Source organism: Melanotaenia boesemani, chromosome 18 (assembly GCF_017639745.1).
Source record: "Melanotaenia boesemani isolate fMelBoe1 chromosome 18, fMelBoe1.pri, whole genome shotgun sequence".
Classification (NCBI taxonomy): domain Eukaryota; kingdom Metazoa; phylum Chordata; class Actinopteri; order Atheriniformes; family Melanotaeniidae; genus Melanotaenia; species Melanotaenia boesemani.
In genome coordinates, this window is record NC_055699.1 from 18,524,288 (window position 1) to 18,539,190 (window position 14,903).

Consider the following 14,903-nt stretch of genomic DNA (forward strand, 5'->3'; position numbering starts at 1 on the left):
CCATATCCACACAGACAAGAGGAAACTGTTAAATATCTGAGTAATCAGATTAATAAACATTCACACCGTACCTGCACAGAGAACACCTGAAGAAAGTGTTTGTTCTACATGAGGTTTAAGTAGAAACACACCTGCTGTCACTCAGCATCTAATCACAGCCGCTGGGTCACAGCAATCATGAAGAGTCTTCACCAACACAAACACAGCAATGACTCCAGACTCCAGTGGGCTCTCTCAACTCCTTGGTCTACTGTCAGAAACACTTGAGCTCATCCAGCAGGATGCATGTTTCAACATCCTGCTAATAGCACCATCTTCTGGCAGCCAACAAAAAGTTTATTGTAGGATGTTAGAATTAACCTGAACTGCACTTTACTGCACTTCTTTATCCAGAGTTTTTACACTTTGACTTGAAGTACTTTAACAAGTATAACTTCTACATGGGGCAGAAAAGTGTTGATTTATTGCCAAATACTAGTAAATACCTCACATTGTTTCCATTTTAATTAATTTATTCACTGCACTATAATGAAGACCTATGAAAGCACCTGATGATCTCGTTGGCATTTATTGGTCCAACATGATCACATAGTGTGTGTAAACATCAGCTGGAATCATTCAGTTTAATCACAAACAAAGTTGTAAAGATTTGAGGAGTTTATGGACTTCTGATAAAAAGACATTCATCATTTCAACTTGGTTTTTAAAAAAGGGGAGTTCTTGTAGACATTTTGCAATGAGGATGAAGCATGCATATAAATGTTGTCAGCATAGTTTAAAACAGTGGTTTCCAACCTTATCTTCCTGGAAGAGCCCTTTCATGCAACTACTAAAAATTCATGCTTGATTTTATGCTTTCATGAGCTAGAATTTTAACACAAATGATGCATTTTGGTAGAGACCTGTTCTTGGATAAAACCACAAGTTGAAATAAAACTTCAGCTTGTTTTATAAGAATAAAGATGTTCTTCAGAGTTATTTGATCAAACCAGGAAGTTACAGCTCACAGACAAAGAGTGCATCATACATCAGATAAAATAAACAACAAGAGGATCCTTTATGGCAGCACCACAGAAGCATCCACAAGACACTTTAGAGACGGTCCCTTACTGCCACCTGCTGCTAATAACAACCTACAGCAGCAGCAAAGCATCAGATATCACATGAGATGTTACAGAAATAATCTTTATTATTACTGCTCATATCCTGTAAAAGAAGATTTCACCAATGTGTGGCATCATCAGGTCATCAGGTGACTTATTAATCTGTTAAATACACAATAATAAATCATTCTATATGTTACATTTATAACAATACTGACATTAAAAACATGATTGTGTTTTCACACATGTAGCTGATGAACAGCATAGCACTGAAAACAGATGTTATATATAGTCCTGCATATATTTAATATTTGTATATGTACATCAGAGACAAAGATGGATGATGTCAGACCATCAGAAGATATTTTACTCATATAAATATAATAAAAACTAGTCTGAATGAGACCATATAACAAAAGAGAGTCAAAGTTATTTTCCAACAATCAGCTCTGACATGTGAAGGGAATCTATGACATGTTGTGATACAAACACACCTGTTGTCATTATATGATGTTGTGGTCACACAGTGTAGCTGAACAATACAAATAACATTTCAGAATGATTTAAATATCATATTTCACCACATAACACATGTTCAGGCAGAAATAAAGAAGATAGAATAGAAATCCTTCCTCTAACAGAGAACTTGACATCTTCCTCGTCTTCTTTGTGGCTCATGAAGCTTGAATGTGGATCACCCTGCTGACATAATCTGCTTCTTCTACGTCCTGTGGAAATGAAACAGCACAGAGAGGTGTTGGTGCTCTGCAGGGAATTTATTGCAGCTCAAACTGTTTCCCAACAGCAGCTTTATACATGTTTATATATGCAGCTTACCTTCTCTGGTTTGTTGGAGAATCTTGATCTAATCCAGCTGAAAGAAAAAGACATGAGACAGATGTTAAACTCTGACATTTAAAAGAGACCAACTGGTTTCCAGCTGCAAAGTCTCATATCATAGAACAGTTTGTCTCACCATTCAAAGATGGCGGTTGTACTGTAGAGCATTACAATTAGCAGGATCTTCACTGTAACGTAGACAACAGCCCCAAACTCCTGAATGTCTGTAAAGAGACAGAGTCACCTTCTCCTTAGTGGAAAATGTTCTACTTCAAAACATCATTAACTTTAATTCCTACTGATTGCAGACAAGTCAAATCTAAACTGATGTCCTGATTAAACTCTGATGTAATAAACCACAAACTAAACTAGTAAAGAAATTCTTCATAAACTGAATTAAATGTGTAACATGAAACATCAAAAGTTAAACTGACTCAGCTAAAATGTTTTCAGATGTTTTTACACGACTGAGATCTCACACCTCAGAATAATTAACTAAACAGTTATAGTTGAATCTTTTAATCTACTTTGAATTAATGACTTACATGATAACAAAACCCAAATATGTAAAAATAATAAGAAAAGAAAAACTACAACATGACATGAATCAGTTTAGTTCTGCATTTTTCAAATGAAACCATGATGACGTCTGAATCCCGAGAATATTTGCAGCCACACAGAAGTAACTTTCTATATCTGCCATGTTGGTGATGTTAACTGTGTAAACCGTCCCTCAGACACATTAACGGGTCCCTCTGTGCTGATCTTGAACCAGGTGAAGCTGCTGACGGGAGGCTTGGCTCTGCTGGAGCAGCTCAGGTTCACCCAGCTACCTGCTGACACCAAACCTGATGGACTGATGGATGCTGAGGTGTCTTTAGGAGCATCTGAGGAAAATGTGACACACATGAACTTTATTGATCAGAAGCAGCTGAACCATGATGTGCTGACAGGATCACTTACATGAAACACTGAGAGCCTCTTCTGTCTCTGATGTCTTCACACATTTTCCTCCATCCACAGGATATCTGGCAGAACATGTGATGGTGTATCCATCATGTGTGTGTGACAGAGTGATGTTCTGCTGGATTTTAGTTGTAAAGGTCCCATCTGTGTTTTCCTCTGTTTGTCTGTGAGAGTCTTGTTGGAGATTCCAGGTGAGTTCAGGAGGGGAGTGTGGACAGGGAGTGAAAGCTGAGCAGGTTATAGTGACAGACTCCTTCTCCTTCAGGTCCTTCACATCACCTGAGATTTCTATTCTGGGTCTCTGAGGAGAATCTGGGTTTTCATAACAGACATTACACAGAAGCAAATCAGTGTTTGTTTTTGATTTAAATGAAGGTTATCAAGATGTGACTGAAGAGTTGACTTTCAGCTTTATTGTTTTACATCAGTTCATAATGTGTTATGGAGGAGGAAGAGCTCATGATTGAAAGCACATCATGTGTTAACCATGAGGGAGGCAGTGTGATGGTATGGACATGTATGGCTGTTAAAGAAAATGAATGACGTGGCTGTAGATAAATGTAGCAGGATGAACTCTTTCAGCTGGGTCATATTTTCTTCTATTGCTTCTCCTCACCACTAGGTGGTGGTGTAAGAAAGGTAAAGCAGAGAGAGTCAGATGTCCGACGTACATGATGATTTACTGTTACAGACATGTTGTTAAATAAAAACACTTGTTCTACATTTCAGCCTGTTTCATTCCAGCTGCTTTTTACTCACTACAAAATAAACTGAGGGAGGACTGACTCTCAAACAGGCAGCAACTAAAAACAGCTGCAGTAAAGAAGGAAACTCAACATTTACTGAAGGTCAAGACACTTTTATCACATCATGTTTCTTTCTATTAAAATCCACCGGAGGTGAAAAATAACCAAAGTTACAATAATATTAGGATTATTTAAATTCTAAAACAATAAGCATCTTGTTTTATGCAAGGTAATAAAGATATCATGACTCAGCACTTCCTCCTCTCAAACTTCTGCAGAACAGTCTGTTCATACAATAAATACGGTTGTTGTGAAATCATGGTGAGATAATACAGACGATGCTGAATGAGAAGAAATTTAAAATGTAAAACAAGTTTCTACGACTGATTTCTGTAACATGTGACCACACACTTTATAATCCTTTTATAGTTTATATCTGAGGGTTGGTGGAGTCAAAGCTGTAACTTTTATTTCTCCTCTTATTAATAACATTTTGTAGTGATGGATAGAAAACTTTCTCACCTTTAACTTTTATTTGAAGATGATCACAACGAGACATTGCTCTGTAGGGTTCGCTCTCAATTCTGAAGAAGTATGTGTTTGTATGACTTGTGGTTAAATTAGAAAACAGAGTGGTGCAGTTTTTCTCATTCAGTTTTCCAATAATTTCCATTGGATAGACGTTATCTGTTTCACTACTGTTGAAAATTACATTTTTCTTCTTTCGCAAGTTCAATTAATTTTTCATCCAAATTCCAAAGATCTCTGCCTGGTTGTCAAACTTGTTGCCTGATGGAGTAAAGCTACATGGGATTTGCAAACAAGATCCACTCAGTGCTTCCATCTCCTTTGGTGTTGTGATGAAGAGGTGTGATGTCGTCCCACAATCAGCCAAAACACCTGTAAAATCAAATTAATGATAAACATAATGTGGAGTAAAATCTGCCAGAAGAGAAACTTCATGATCCACAAACTCAGCTGCTGCATGTTACAAGTAGAGTTCAAACAATATCAGTATTTTAAAGTGGAAATAATTCCAGTTATGTCTCCAAATTAAATAAAAGAACAAACATCTGACCTGAAAGAAAGAAGACACTCAGTAACATGTTGACAATGACAAAATTCCCACAATACTCCTTCATCTCTCAGACTGAAGACAAGCTGGAAAAGCAACTTGTTCAATTTCAGTTTTAATTAAAGAAAAAGATGTTTAAACATCTAATGAACGTCTGTAGTTTGTAGTAGAATTCATAAAATGTTAAAAAATCACAAAAATTTTAAATTAAAGAATAAAAAATGAAGCACAGAAAACTTTTCTCACCAAATGAATCAGCAGCTGAAACAGAGAAACAATGTTGTTTTAAAATCAGCTGATGAGGATCATTGTTCTGAAGAGGAGAGGCAGGTAGGTGTCGCTGGTGGCAGGTAAGTGACGCTAATGCTGTAGGTGACGTAGTTCCGGGGGAGACGGCAGATTCAAACTAGGCGCGCCCAAACATTTCTACTTTCATTCGATTGTATTTTGTGCCAACTTAATCAAAAAATATTCTTTAAAGTAGGACTATAGTGTCTTTAAAAGGTACACTCTGGAGCACAGCGGGGAGGATTTGGCCAGCCTGACAGATTTTATAGATCGTTGTTACGACAGAATCGTCATGGGGAAACCAAACAACACCTCCACCCCCTCCACCGCATCTAAGTCCAAGAGACAGCGAAATGAGGATTCACCTGGAGCTATTTCACCACCGGGGAACGACTCAACAGATGTTCTGATCTCCATAGATAAGAAACTCAGTAGTTTTGATGCGCGTTTGAGTCTGGTAGAAATTCTCCACAAAGAGTTCCAGGCGCTACGTGAATCATTAGAATTCAGCCAGAAGCAGGTGGAAAGTCTGGCTGCAGAAAATGCCGGTCTCAGAGAGACAGTAAAATCCCTCACCGAGGGCTTGACCCGTCTCTCAGATGAAAATAAGAAGATTAAGGAAACGGTGATCGATCTGCAGGCGCGGAGCATGAGAGAGAACCTGGTATTTGCAGGGATTCCAGAGCAGACGGAGGAGGACCCCGAGACCACGGTGAAAAACTTCATCAAAACCCACCTGAAGCTCCCGGAGGAAACGGTGAAAAACATCTCCTTTCACAGAGTCCATCGGCTCGGCGGGAGGAAACCCGGGTCCAGCAGACCAAGACCCATCGTAGCGAAGTTCGTCAGCTTCAAACAGAAGGAGCAGGTGAAGAACCAGGGCCGCGAACTGAAGGGGACCAACTTCGGAGTAAACGACCAATATCCGAGAGAGATTCTGGACCGACGGAGAGTCCAGTTTCCCATCAGAAGGAAATCTATGGCTAATGGCGCTCGCGCTGTCATCGCGGTGGATAAACTGTTTATTAATGGACAACTGTACCGCGACCCGGACGTCACTCCGTGGCTCTTCTGATCCCAGGTGCTGTATGTCAATCTCTCCAAATGATCACTCTTAACTCGCCATTATAGATCACTGACAGTAGAACACACTGCTCGTCTCACCACAGCCTCGACACCTAGATCGATGTATTTTTTTCTGTTTTGTTTTTATATTTCACACAAATACTTTTCTCACTTTTCACTATCTTTCACGCTTTCACTGTTAATTGTAATCCAGCTCGTAATATCAGCAGCGCACGCGGCCGGTCGAAAAACCGTCAGGACGCACAGCCGCACCATACATGATAAATATAAACACTCGCGTTTTATGTATGAGAGAACACGCATTAAGGTACATATACGGACATTTAACATACGGACAAACGCGCGCAATCAGGCTGCATGCAAACACGCGCGAACACGCAAGAGGGGCGCACAAAGACACACGCGTCAGTAACACGCATGAAGCATTAAACCGTTCACAATAACCATGTTAAAAATCGTCTGTTGGAATGTACATGGAGCCGGTTCCAGGGAGAAGAGGTTGAAGATCTTTAATAAATTACAGGAGCTGCAGGCTGACATTGTCTTACTACAAGAGACTCATTTAACAAACTCAACCATAGACCTTCTTCAAACAGCTCAGTTTCCTCATGTTTACTCAGCTTGTTACAATTCTAGGCAAAGAGGAGTAGCTACTCTTATTAATAAGAGACTAAATTTTGACATAGATAGCACAGTAGCGGATCCGGAAGGCAGATTTCTGATAACTTTATTATCTATTTGTAATATCAAATTATGTATTACCAATGTGTACGGCCCCAATGCAGATGATCCCTCCTTTTTCCACTCCCTGTTTGCTACACTCCAGAATTATTCAGATAACAGAATAGTGCTAGCTGGTGATTTTAATGTAGTCTTGACTGAACAAGATCGCTGCAGCACATCAGGTAGTCATCGAGTCTGGCAGTCGTCAGAAACTATCAAACAGTACATGAAGGATTTTGGTCTTTGCGATGCTTGGCGCTCTCACCATCCTAAACTAAGAGAATACACCTTCTTCTCTTCAGTTCACCACTCCTTCTCTAGAATAGATTATATATTAAATAGTAACTCACTAATGGGCGACATTTCAGAGACTCAGATACATCCAATCAGCATTAGCGATCACGCACCAGTTTCATTCACTCTGAGAAACAAAAATAATAAACCGATTGGTAAAAGCTGGAGATTCAACACCTCTTTATTGAAAGATCCTGAGTTCATTGATTATTTTAAAAAAGAATGGTCAATTTATATAGAAAAAAATGACATGCCTGAAACTTCAGCGTGTCTCCTATGGGAAGCAGGAAAAGCAGTAATGCGAGGGAAAATAATTTCCTTCTCCTCACATAAGAAGAAGAAGGAAACAGCAAGAGTTTTAGAATTAGAACTCAGGATTAAATCATTGGAGGAGGCTTACCGCATTTCCCCCGAAGAGCACACAATGAATAATATAAGGAAAACTAAATTGCAGCTTAAAGAAATTATAGATAAAAAAACACAGTTTTTAGTGCAAAGACTTCGCTTGGAGAACTTTGAACACAGTAACAAATCTGGAAAGTTTTTAGCAAATCAACTAAAAACAAACAAGGAGAAAACAACAATCTCCTCTGTTAAAGATCAAGACGGAAACATCAGCCATGACCCAGACAAGATAAATGACACGTTTAGAAGCTTCTATAAAACATTATATGAATCACAGATTAATCCAACAGATGAACATATTGAACAATTTTTAAACAACATTAATCTACCAAAACTAAAAAATGAAAATAAAATAAATTTAGATGCACCTATTACTGTAGATGAACTCCACGAAGCTCTCCAACATATGCCCAACAATAAAGCCCCGGGTCCAGATGGTTACTCAGCAGAATTTTACAAGGAATTCTGGACAACGCTAGCTCCTACATTTTATAATATGTTGTTAGAAATACAGGAAAAACAAAAAATACCGCAAAATATGAACTTAGCTAATATAACACTATTGCTAAAACCAGGCAAAGACCCCACACTTCCATCCAGTTACCGTCCCATATCTTTAATAAATGTAGACCTGAAAATAATTAGTAAAGCTCTTGCCAGAAGGATAGAAAAAATAACCCCTCTTATAATACATCCGGACCAGACAGGTTTTATAAAAGGTCGACATTCATCTACTAACACACGTAGACTAATTAACCTCATTGATTACTCTACTTTACATAATCTAGAATCCACAATCATTTCTCTAGATGCAGAAAAAGCCTTCGACAGGGTAAACTGGAAGTTTCTATTTGCAACACTAGACAAATTTGGGTTTGGACCTTCTTTCATAGAGTGGATTAAAATATTATATAATAACCCAAATGCATGTGTGAAAACCAACGATCAAACTTCTCCAAGCTTCCGCTTACAGAGAGGCACCAGACAGGGCTGCCCACTCTCCCCCTCACTTTTTGCCATTTTCATAGAGCCGTTAGCAGCTGCTATTAGACAAAATATAGAAATTAAAGGAATCCAGGGCAAAAATATAGAACATAAAATAAGTCTTTATGCAGATGATGTATTACTCTTCCTTCAGAACTCACAAACATCACTCTCTCAGACAATCACGGTTATTAATAAGTTCTCATCAATATCTGATTATTCTATTAACTGGTCTAAGACTACAGCCATGTCCATCAACTGTGACCTACAAAACATCCCTAATATCAAAATACAGACAGGAAACATTAGATATTTAGGTATAAATATTTCCCCCAGATTATCAGATTTAACAAAATTAAACTATGTTCAGCTACTAAAAACAATAGAAGATGATCTCTTACGGTGGAGGCGCTTACCCATCTCAATAATGGGGAGAGTTGCCACCATTAAGATGATGATCCTACCTAAAGTTAATTATTTATTTTCAATGATACCCACTAAACCCTCCACCAGTTGGTTTAAATCTCTGGACTCTTTCATATCCAAGTTTCTTTGGAAAAACAAGCCGTCACGTATCAGTCTTAAAACCTTACAGCAGACTAAAGATAGAGGAGGACTGGACCTACCAAACTTTAATAACTACTTTATAGCTAACAGGCTGCAGTACATCTCCAAGTGGCTCAAACCCAGTTATCTGGATGAGCCGTGGCTAGATGTGGAGCAGGCTTTGTGTGAGGACTTAGTCATCTCTGACCTGCCGTTCATCAGCTCAACCATTAAACCATATAAGTGCTTTAAAAGCCTTAACATCCGTTTTTCCTTAATGGCTTGGTGGGAATTCTGTAAGATAACCAGATCTTCCCTCTTTCCATGTAGACTTACACCCATCTGGAACAACCCTGACATCCTGCAGAACAAAAAGATGATAAACTTCACTCAATGGAAGACTAAAGGAATACAACAGTTAGGACAGATAATAGAAAATGGAAACTTTGTATCTTTCAACACAATTGTCTCACAGTATGGAATCAACAGCAATAAATTCTTAGAGTACCACCAACTAAAATCAATTATATGTAAGAAGTATACCCCTGTACAGTTAGACTTGCAGCTTCCTGTCAGAATAGCAGAATTCCTGAATCATAATACTCCAAAATTATTATCAAAAATATATAGATTACTTGCAAAGCTAGAAGACAGGATATCTCTCCCGACTTCAAAATGGGAAGATGATTTATCTAATAACTTTGATCAGAAAAGATGGTCGCAAATATGTTTAAACACGTTTAAAATGACTCAGAATTCAAATATACAACTAATACAATTCAAAATTCTCCATAGAACTCATTATACAGGACACAGGATGTTCAGGATGGGCCTTTCACCATCAGATATCTGCCCACACTGCTCTGAGAACACCTCTGATAGCTACATCCATGCGCTGTGGTCCTGCACACCTGTCCAAAGGTTCTGGATTAAGGTGTGTGAAGATCTCTCAAAATGGTTTAAAACTAGTTTTCCTGCAAACCCCACACTTTGCCTACTGGGCGACCTGGGTGACACCAACATAGGAATACACTCCATAAACTTGGTCCTCGCAGTCTTATGCATCGCAAAGAAAACTATTCTTGTGAACTGGAAAGATAAGAATAATTTGTCTATCCAGCAGTTTAGAAATCTCCTGTTAGATCACATCAGCATTGAGACAATGTCTGCCTCCTCCAGGAACCAGTCAGATGACTTTCATTCCCTCTGGTCCCCTGTGACTGGCTACATCACTTAATGTAGGTGGAGGATTGCGGCTTCGCTGGGATGGGGGCGGATGTGGGTGGGGGGTCCCTGGTGGCTTCAGGTCTCCGGTTGTCTCCTGGGTGGGGATCTAGGCTGCTCCGCTGCTGGGTCGGCTGGGGGTTCCGGTCTGGGCGGGCGGCATTGGGTGGGCCCCGGGGTGGGGCTGCCTCGTGGCGGTGGGGGGGTGGCTGCCGGGGTGCCTGGGTCGGTGTCCGTCGGCCCCTGGCCGGGTGGCCGGTCGGGCCCGGGGTGGGCCGGGTGGGGGCCCCGGGCTCTGGGGCGTCGGGTCTCCCCCCGCTCCTGGGGGTGGGGGGTCTGCCGCTGCTGGGGGGGGCTGGGCCCGTCCGGATGTGCCGTGCCGGGGGTTGGTCCGTGCCCTGGTGCTTGGTCGCAGCCCCGGAACCTGGGTGGGGGTGTGTTTGTGTGTGGGTGTGTGTGTGTGTGTGTCTGTGGGTATGCTGGTGTGTGGGTGGGTGTAGAGGGACGTGTGTGCCGTATGTGTGTGTGGGTGTGTATGAAGGTCTGGGTGTGTGCGTGTATGTGTGTGTGTGAGTAGTGTGCGGGTGTGTGTGTGGAGGTCTATGTGGGATGTGGGTGTGTGTGAAGGTATGTATATATGAGTGTGTGCACGTGGAGGTCGAGGTGTGTGTGGAGGAGTGAAGGAGTGGGTGGAGGCGTGAGTATGTATGGAGGTGCTTGTGTGTATATGCAGGTATGTATGTGAGTGTGTGTGTAGTGGTGTATGTGTATGGAGGGGTATGAGAGTGTGTGTGTATGTGGGCACCGGTGTGTGTGTTTATAGGTATGTGCGTGACGTGTGTGTGTGGAGGTATGTGCACGTATTGAGGTGTTGGTATATAGAGGTGTGTGAGAGTGTGTGTGAGTGGCTGGGGAGAAAAAAAAAAAAAAAAAAAAAGGGAGTGTGTGCGTTTGCAGGGGGTTAGGACGTGTCCTCTGGGGGGCGCCCTGGCTGGGTGTTGGGGGCGGGGGCCTGGGGTTCCCTTCCTTCGCCTCGCCCCCCTCCCACTCAGAAAGAGGAAAGTGGCCCCTTGGGCTGGTGGCTGGCCCCTGGGGGGGTTCGTGGCGTGCCTGGGTTGGGGTGCCTGCTCTGGGCCTGTGACGCCCTTCGGGGCCGGCGGGGGACGGGGGCGCCCTAAGCCACTGGCGGGTCGTCTTCCAGGGGGGAGGCTTACCCCCCTCTGGACCTACATCTCCTGACCCCTCCCCTCCCCACTCTTCACTACATACACAGGTAGGGCCGTGGGGGGTGTGCTTGTTGCGCTGGGCGGGGCAGGGGGGGTCATCATAGTGGCCCCGTTGCTTCGCCGAGCGGCAGCATGCCTCCCAGCTTTTAATTCCACTTAGTCACTGAGCACAAATAACATTTGCAACATACAAACACGTTTTGGGGGGTGGAACATGCGAGGTCAGGTGGGTGGGACTGCTCAGGTGGCCCCACCCCCTCCTCAATGCAGTTACTGCCCCCCAATTTTAACCCTCTTTTTTTAATTGCAAACAGCACATAATATATTCCCTCACTAGTGGGGGAGGGAGGGGCGATGGGGTCTTCAAGCGCCCCTGTCTCCATGGATGGCCCGGGGGCGGGGTGGGCCGGGTGGCCTGTCGCGTTGGCCCGGGGCGTGGGCGGGCTGTCCCGGGGGGTTTGGCTGCTGGCCCTGGGGGGAAGGTGCTGTTTTGGGGGTGGGGAGTGGGGGACTGGGGCGGGGTGGGGGGGGTGGGGGCCTGGCTCGTGTCTCCTCGCCTCCTGGCTGGGGCTGTCCCCCCGCGGCGTGGGGTGGCGGGAGGATGGTGGTGGGGGGATGGTGTTTGTTTGTGTGTGTGTGTGTATGTGGGGGGGGGGGGGGAGTGGTGTGTGTGTGGGGGGATGGGTGGTGGAGGGATGGTGTGTGTGTGTGGGAGGGTGGGGTGTGTGGAGGTGGATGTGTGGTGTGTGGGAGGGGGGGTGGTGTGGGTGTGGGAGGATGAATGGTGGAGGGATGATGTATGTGGGGGAGGATGGGGTATGTGTGGGAGAATGTATGGTGCAGGGAGGGGGAGTGTGTGGGAGGATGGATGGTGGAAGAATGGTGTGTGTGCAGGAGGATGGATGGTGTATGGGAGGGAGGATGGTGTGTGTGTGGGGGAGTGGTGTATGTTTGGGAGAGTGGGTGATGGAGGGGTGGTGTGTGTGTGTGTGGGAGGATGGGGTACGTGAAGGTGGATGTTTGGTGTAGGAGAGGGAGGACGGTGTATGTGTAGGAGAATGATGTATGTGTGGGAGGATGGGTAGTGGAAGGATGGTGTGTGTGTGTGTGTGTGGGAGGTGTGAAGGTGGAGGATGGTGTATGTGTGGGAGGATGAGTGGTGGAGGGATGATGTGTGTGTGGGAGGATGGGGTAGGTGTGGGAGAGTGTATGGTGGAAGGATGGTGAGTGTGTGGGAGGATGGATGGTGGAAGGATGGTGTGTGTGTGGAAGGATGGATGGTGGAAGGATGGTGTGTGTGTGTGGGAGGACAGAGTATGTAAGGGTTGGATGGTGTATGTGTGGGAGGATGAATGGAGGAGTGGAAGGAGAGTGTGTGTGTTTGTGTGTGTTGGTCTGGGGGGGGGGGCAGGACTGGTTCTCGGGGTGTGCGGCTGGGCGCTGGGGTGTGGGGCTGGCCTCTGGCGGTGGCCGTCTGGGCGGGCCGGGTCCCCCCGGGTGGCGTGCTGGCCCTTGGCCTGAGGGGGTGGGGGGTGTCCCTGCGCTCCTGGGCCCGGGCCCTCTGCCCCGTCTGTCCCGGGCGGCCGGTGCCCGGGGGGGTCGGGGACTGCTGGCCTCGGCCTGCCGGGGCCGGTGCCCTGTGTCCGCGGGGCGGCTCCTGCTGGGGTCTCCTGCTGCTGCCTTCCTGGGCGGGCGAGTGGTCGTCTCTGTGGACCGGTCGGGATCTGTAGCCTACGGGGGGGCTGGTGGCCTGGGTCTCGGGACCGCTGGCCTGACTCTGGCCTCTGTTCAAGTGAGGTGGCATCTGCATGATCACTCTGCATGGTCACTCCTTCCTGAACGTCTCCACACAGTCTTTGCGTCGCCATGTGGCCGAGTTCTCCAGCATATCCACACAGGTTTCTCTGCGCGTGTTCTTGAATACAGCAGTTTCACTTATATCTATTATCATATTTTTTTTTTCTTTTTTTTTATTATTTCTGTTCTTATTATTATTATTACTCTTACTCTTATTATTATTACTACTACTATTATTATTATTACTATTATTGTGATTATTATTATTGTTACTATTATCAACTAGTTGTGTAATGACCTACTGGCCAGGATGATCTTAGCTATATATGTTGCAAGTAGTATGGATTACATGGTTTTCTGTATAATGTTTTAAGTCCCCACCCGCACTCCCCACACCCTTTCTGTCCCTCTCTCTCCCCTCCCTCTTCTCTCTACTTTCTTTTCTATCTCTCTCTCTCTCTGTCCCCTCCGGTCGAGTCCAGCATTAAGAGTCTGATTTAATAAAGTTTTTCATGTCATCAAGAGGGACTTTATACATGTAGTATAAATCCCTGCTTGATAGAGTAAAATTGCCCAGCACCAGACAGCAGCCAGACAATCATTCTGTTTGCAACGATGCTGGACAAGACAAGTGAAAAAAAAAAAAAAAAAAAAAAAAAAAAAAAAATCAGCTGATTTTTTCATTTCAGTGGATCAGCATCAAACTACCGGCCTCTCTGTTTAAAAGCAAATGTCATGTAAAAACTGGTTTGACTCTAGACGTCTTCATCCTTCCTGCTTCCAGCGTGAGAAAGAGGAGGTCATCTGTTTGTTGCATCTTATCTGTGACTGAATTATTTTAAAAGATGTTTGTTGTGCAGCTGATTCACTGTTTCTGACTGACTGTTGAACAGCAGACTGAACATTTAAAGATAAAAGAGAAACAATGTTCATTTGTTTTCTTAGTTTAATCAGATCTCTATCAGAAAAGTGCAAAAATGGAAACATGAAGGTTTCATGCTTTCTATAGTATGGTTGGAGACAGACTGATAGCACCTCTTCATAAAACTGGTCAAAATATTATCTGATCAAGGGAAAGAGGGCACATTTAAAAACTTTGAGGAAGCTGCTGCAACAGCTCTGCAAGCTTCTCATGTGACTGCAATGTAATGAACATCTTTCTGCAGCATCCTAATTAAAACTACAAGATAACTATTATTACATTTTAAGTTAAAAAGTGGAGTTATTGGTGGTGTAACTGCAGATCACATTCAGGTGCTAAAATTAACTGAAAATTATTCATGATCATCATCATATTGATTGTCTAACTGTTGTAATGATATTTTATCAGTTTGTCAAGTTCTGTCCAGCATGTTGACCAGTTAATCTAATTCAGGTTTGCTGCAGCAGGAAACATCTAAAACCTGCAGGTTTGCAGCCCTCGAGGACCAACTTTTTCCATCCCTGATGTAGAAATATCTAATTTTAAATAAAAGTTCTTATCTGACACCAGGAGCTGGCAGAGTAAGTTTGCACAATTGTGTACAACAAGTTCCAGTTACACAGAATTTAGTTTTATGGTACAGACAACTAAAATGTGATGTTCACACATGTGTAACCC

The 14,903-nt window shown here is 43.4% G+C and overlaps 2 protein-coding genes across 3 annotated transcripts in view; one reads left to right on the forward strand and one right to left on the reverse strand.

The window, feature by feature from the left end:
* The window catches only part of LOC121628601, a 285,114-nt gene that overhangs the window by 171,211 nt on the left and 99,000 nt on the right, over positions 1-14,903 (forward strand). The window lies entirely within an intron of this gene.
* Positions 1,670-14,903, reverse strand: part of LOC121628621 (V-set and immunoglobulin domain-containing protein 2-like) — a 38,989-nt gene continuing 25,755 nt past the window's right edge. Inside the window, exons 2-4 of the mRNA XM_041967749.1 lie at positions 2,080-2,167; positions 1,941-1,977; positions 1,670-1,831 (exon numbers count right to left, since the gene is read on the reverse strand). Of these exons, the coding sequence (XP_041823683.1) occupies positions 1,778-1,831; positions 1,941-1,977; positions 2,080-2,167 (179 nt within the window). The 3' untranslated portion in view covers positions 1,670-1,777. The remainder of the gene's footprint in view (positions 1,832-1,940; positions 1,978-2,079; positions 2,168-14,903) is intronic.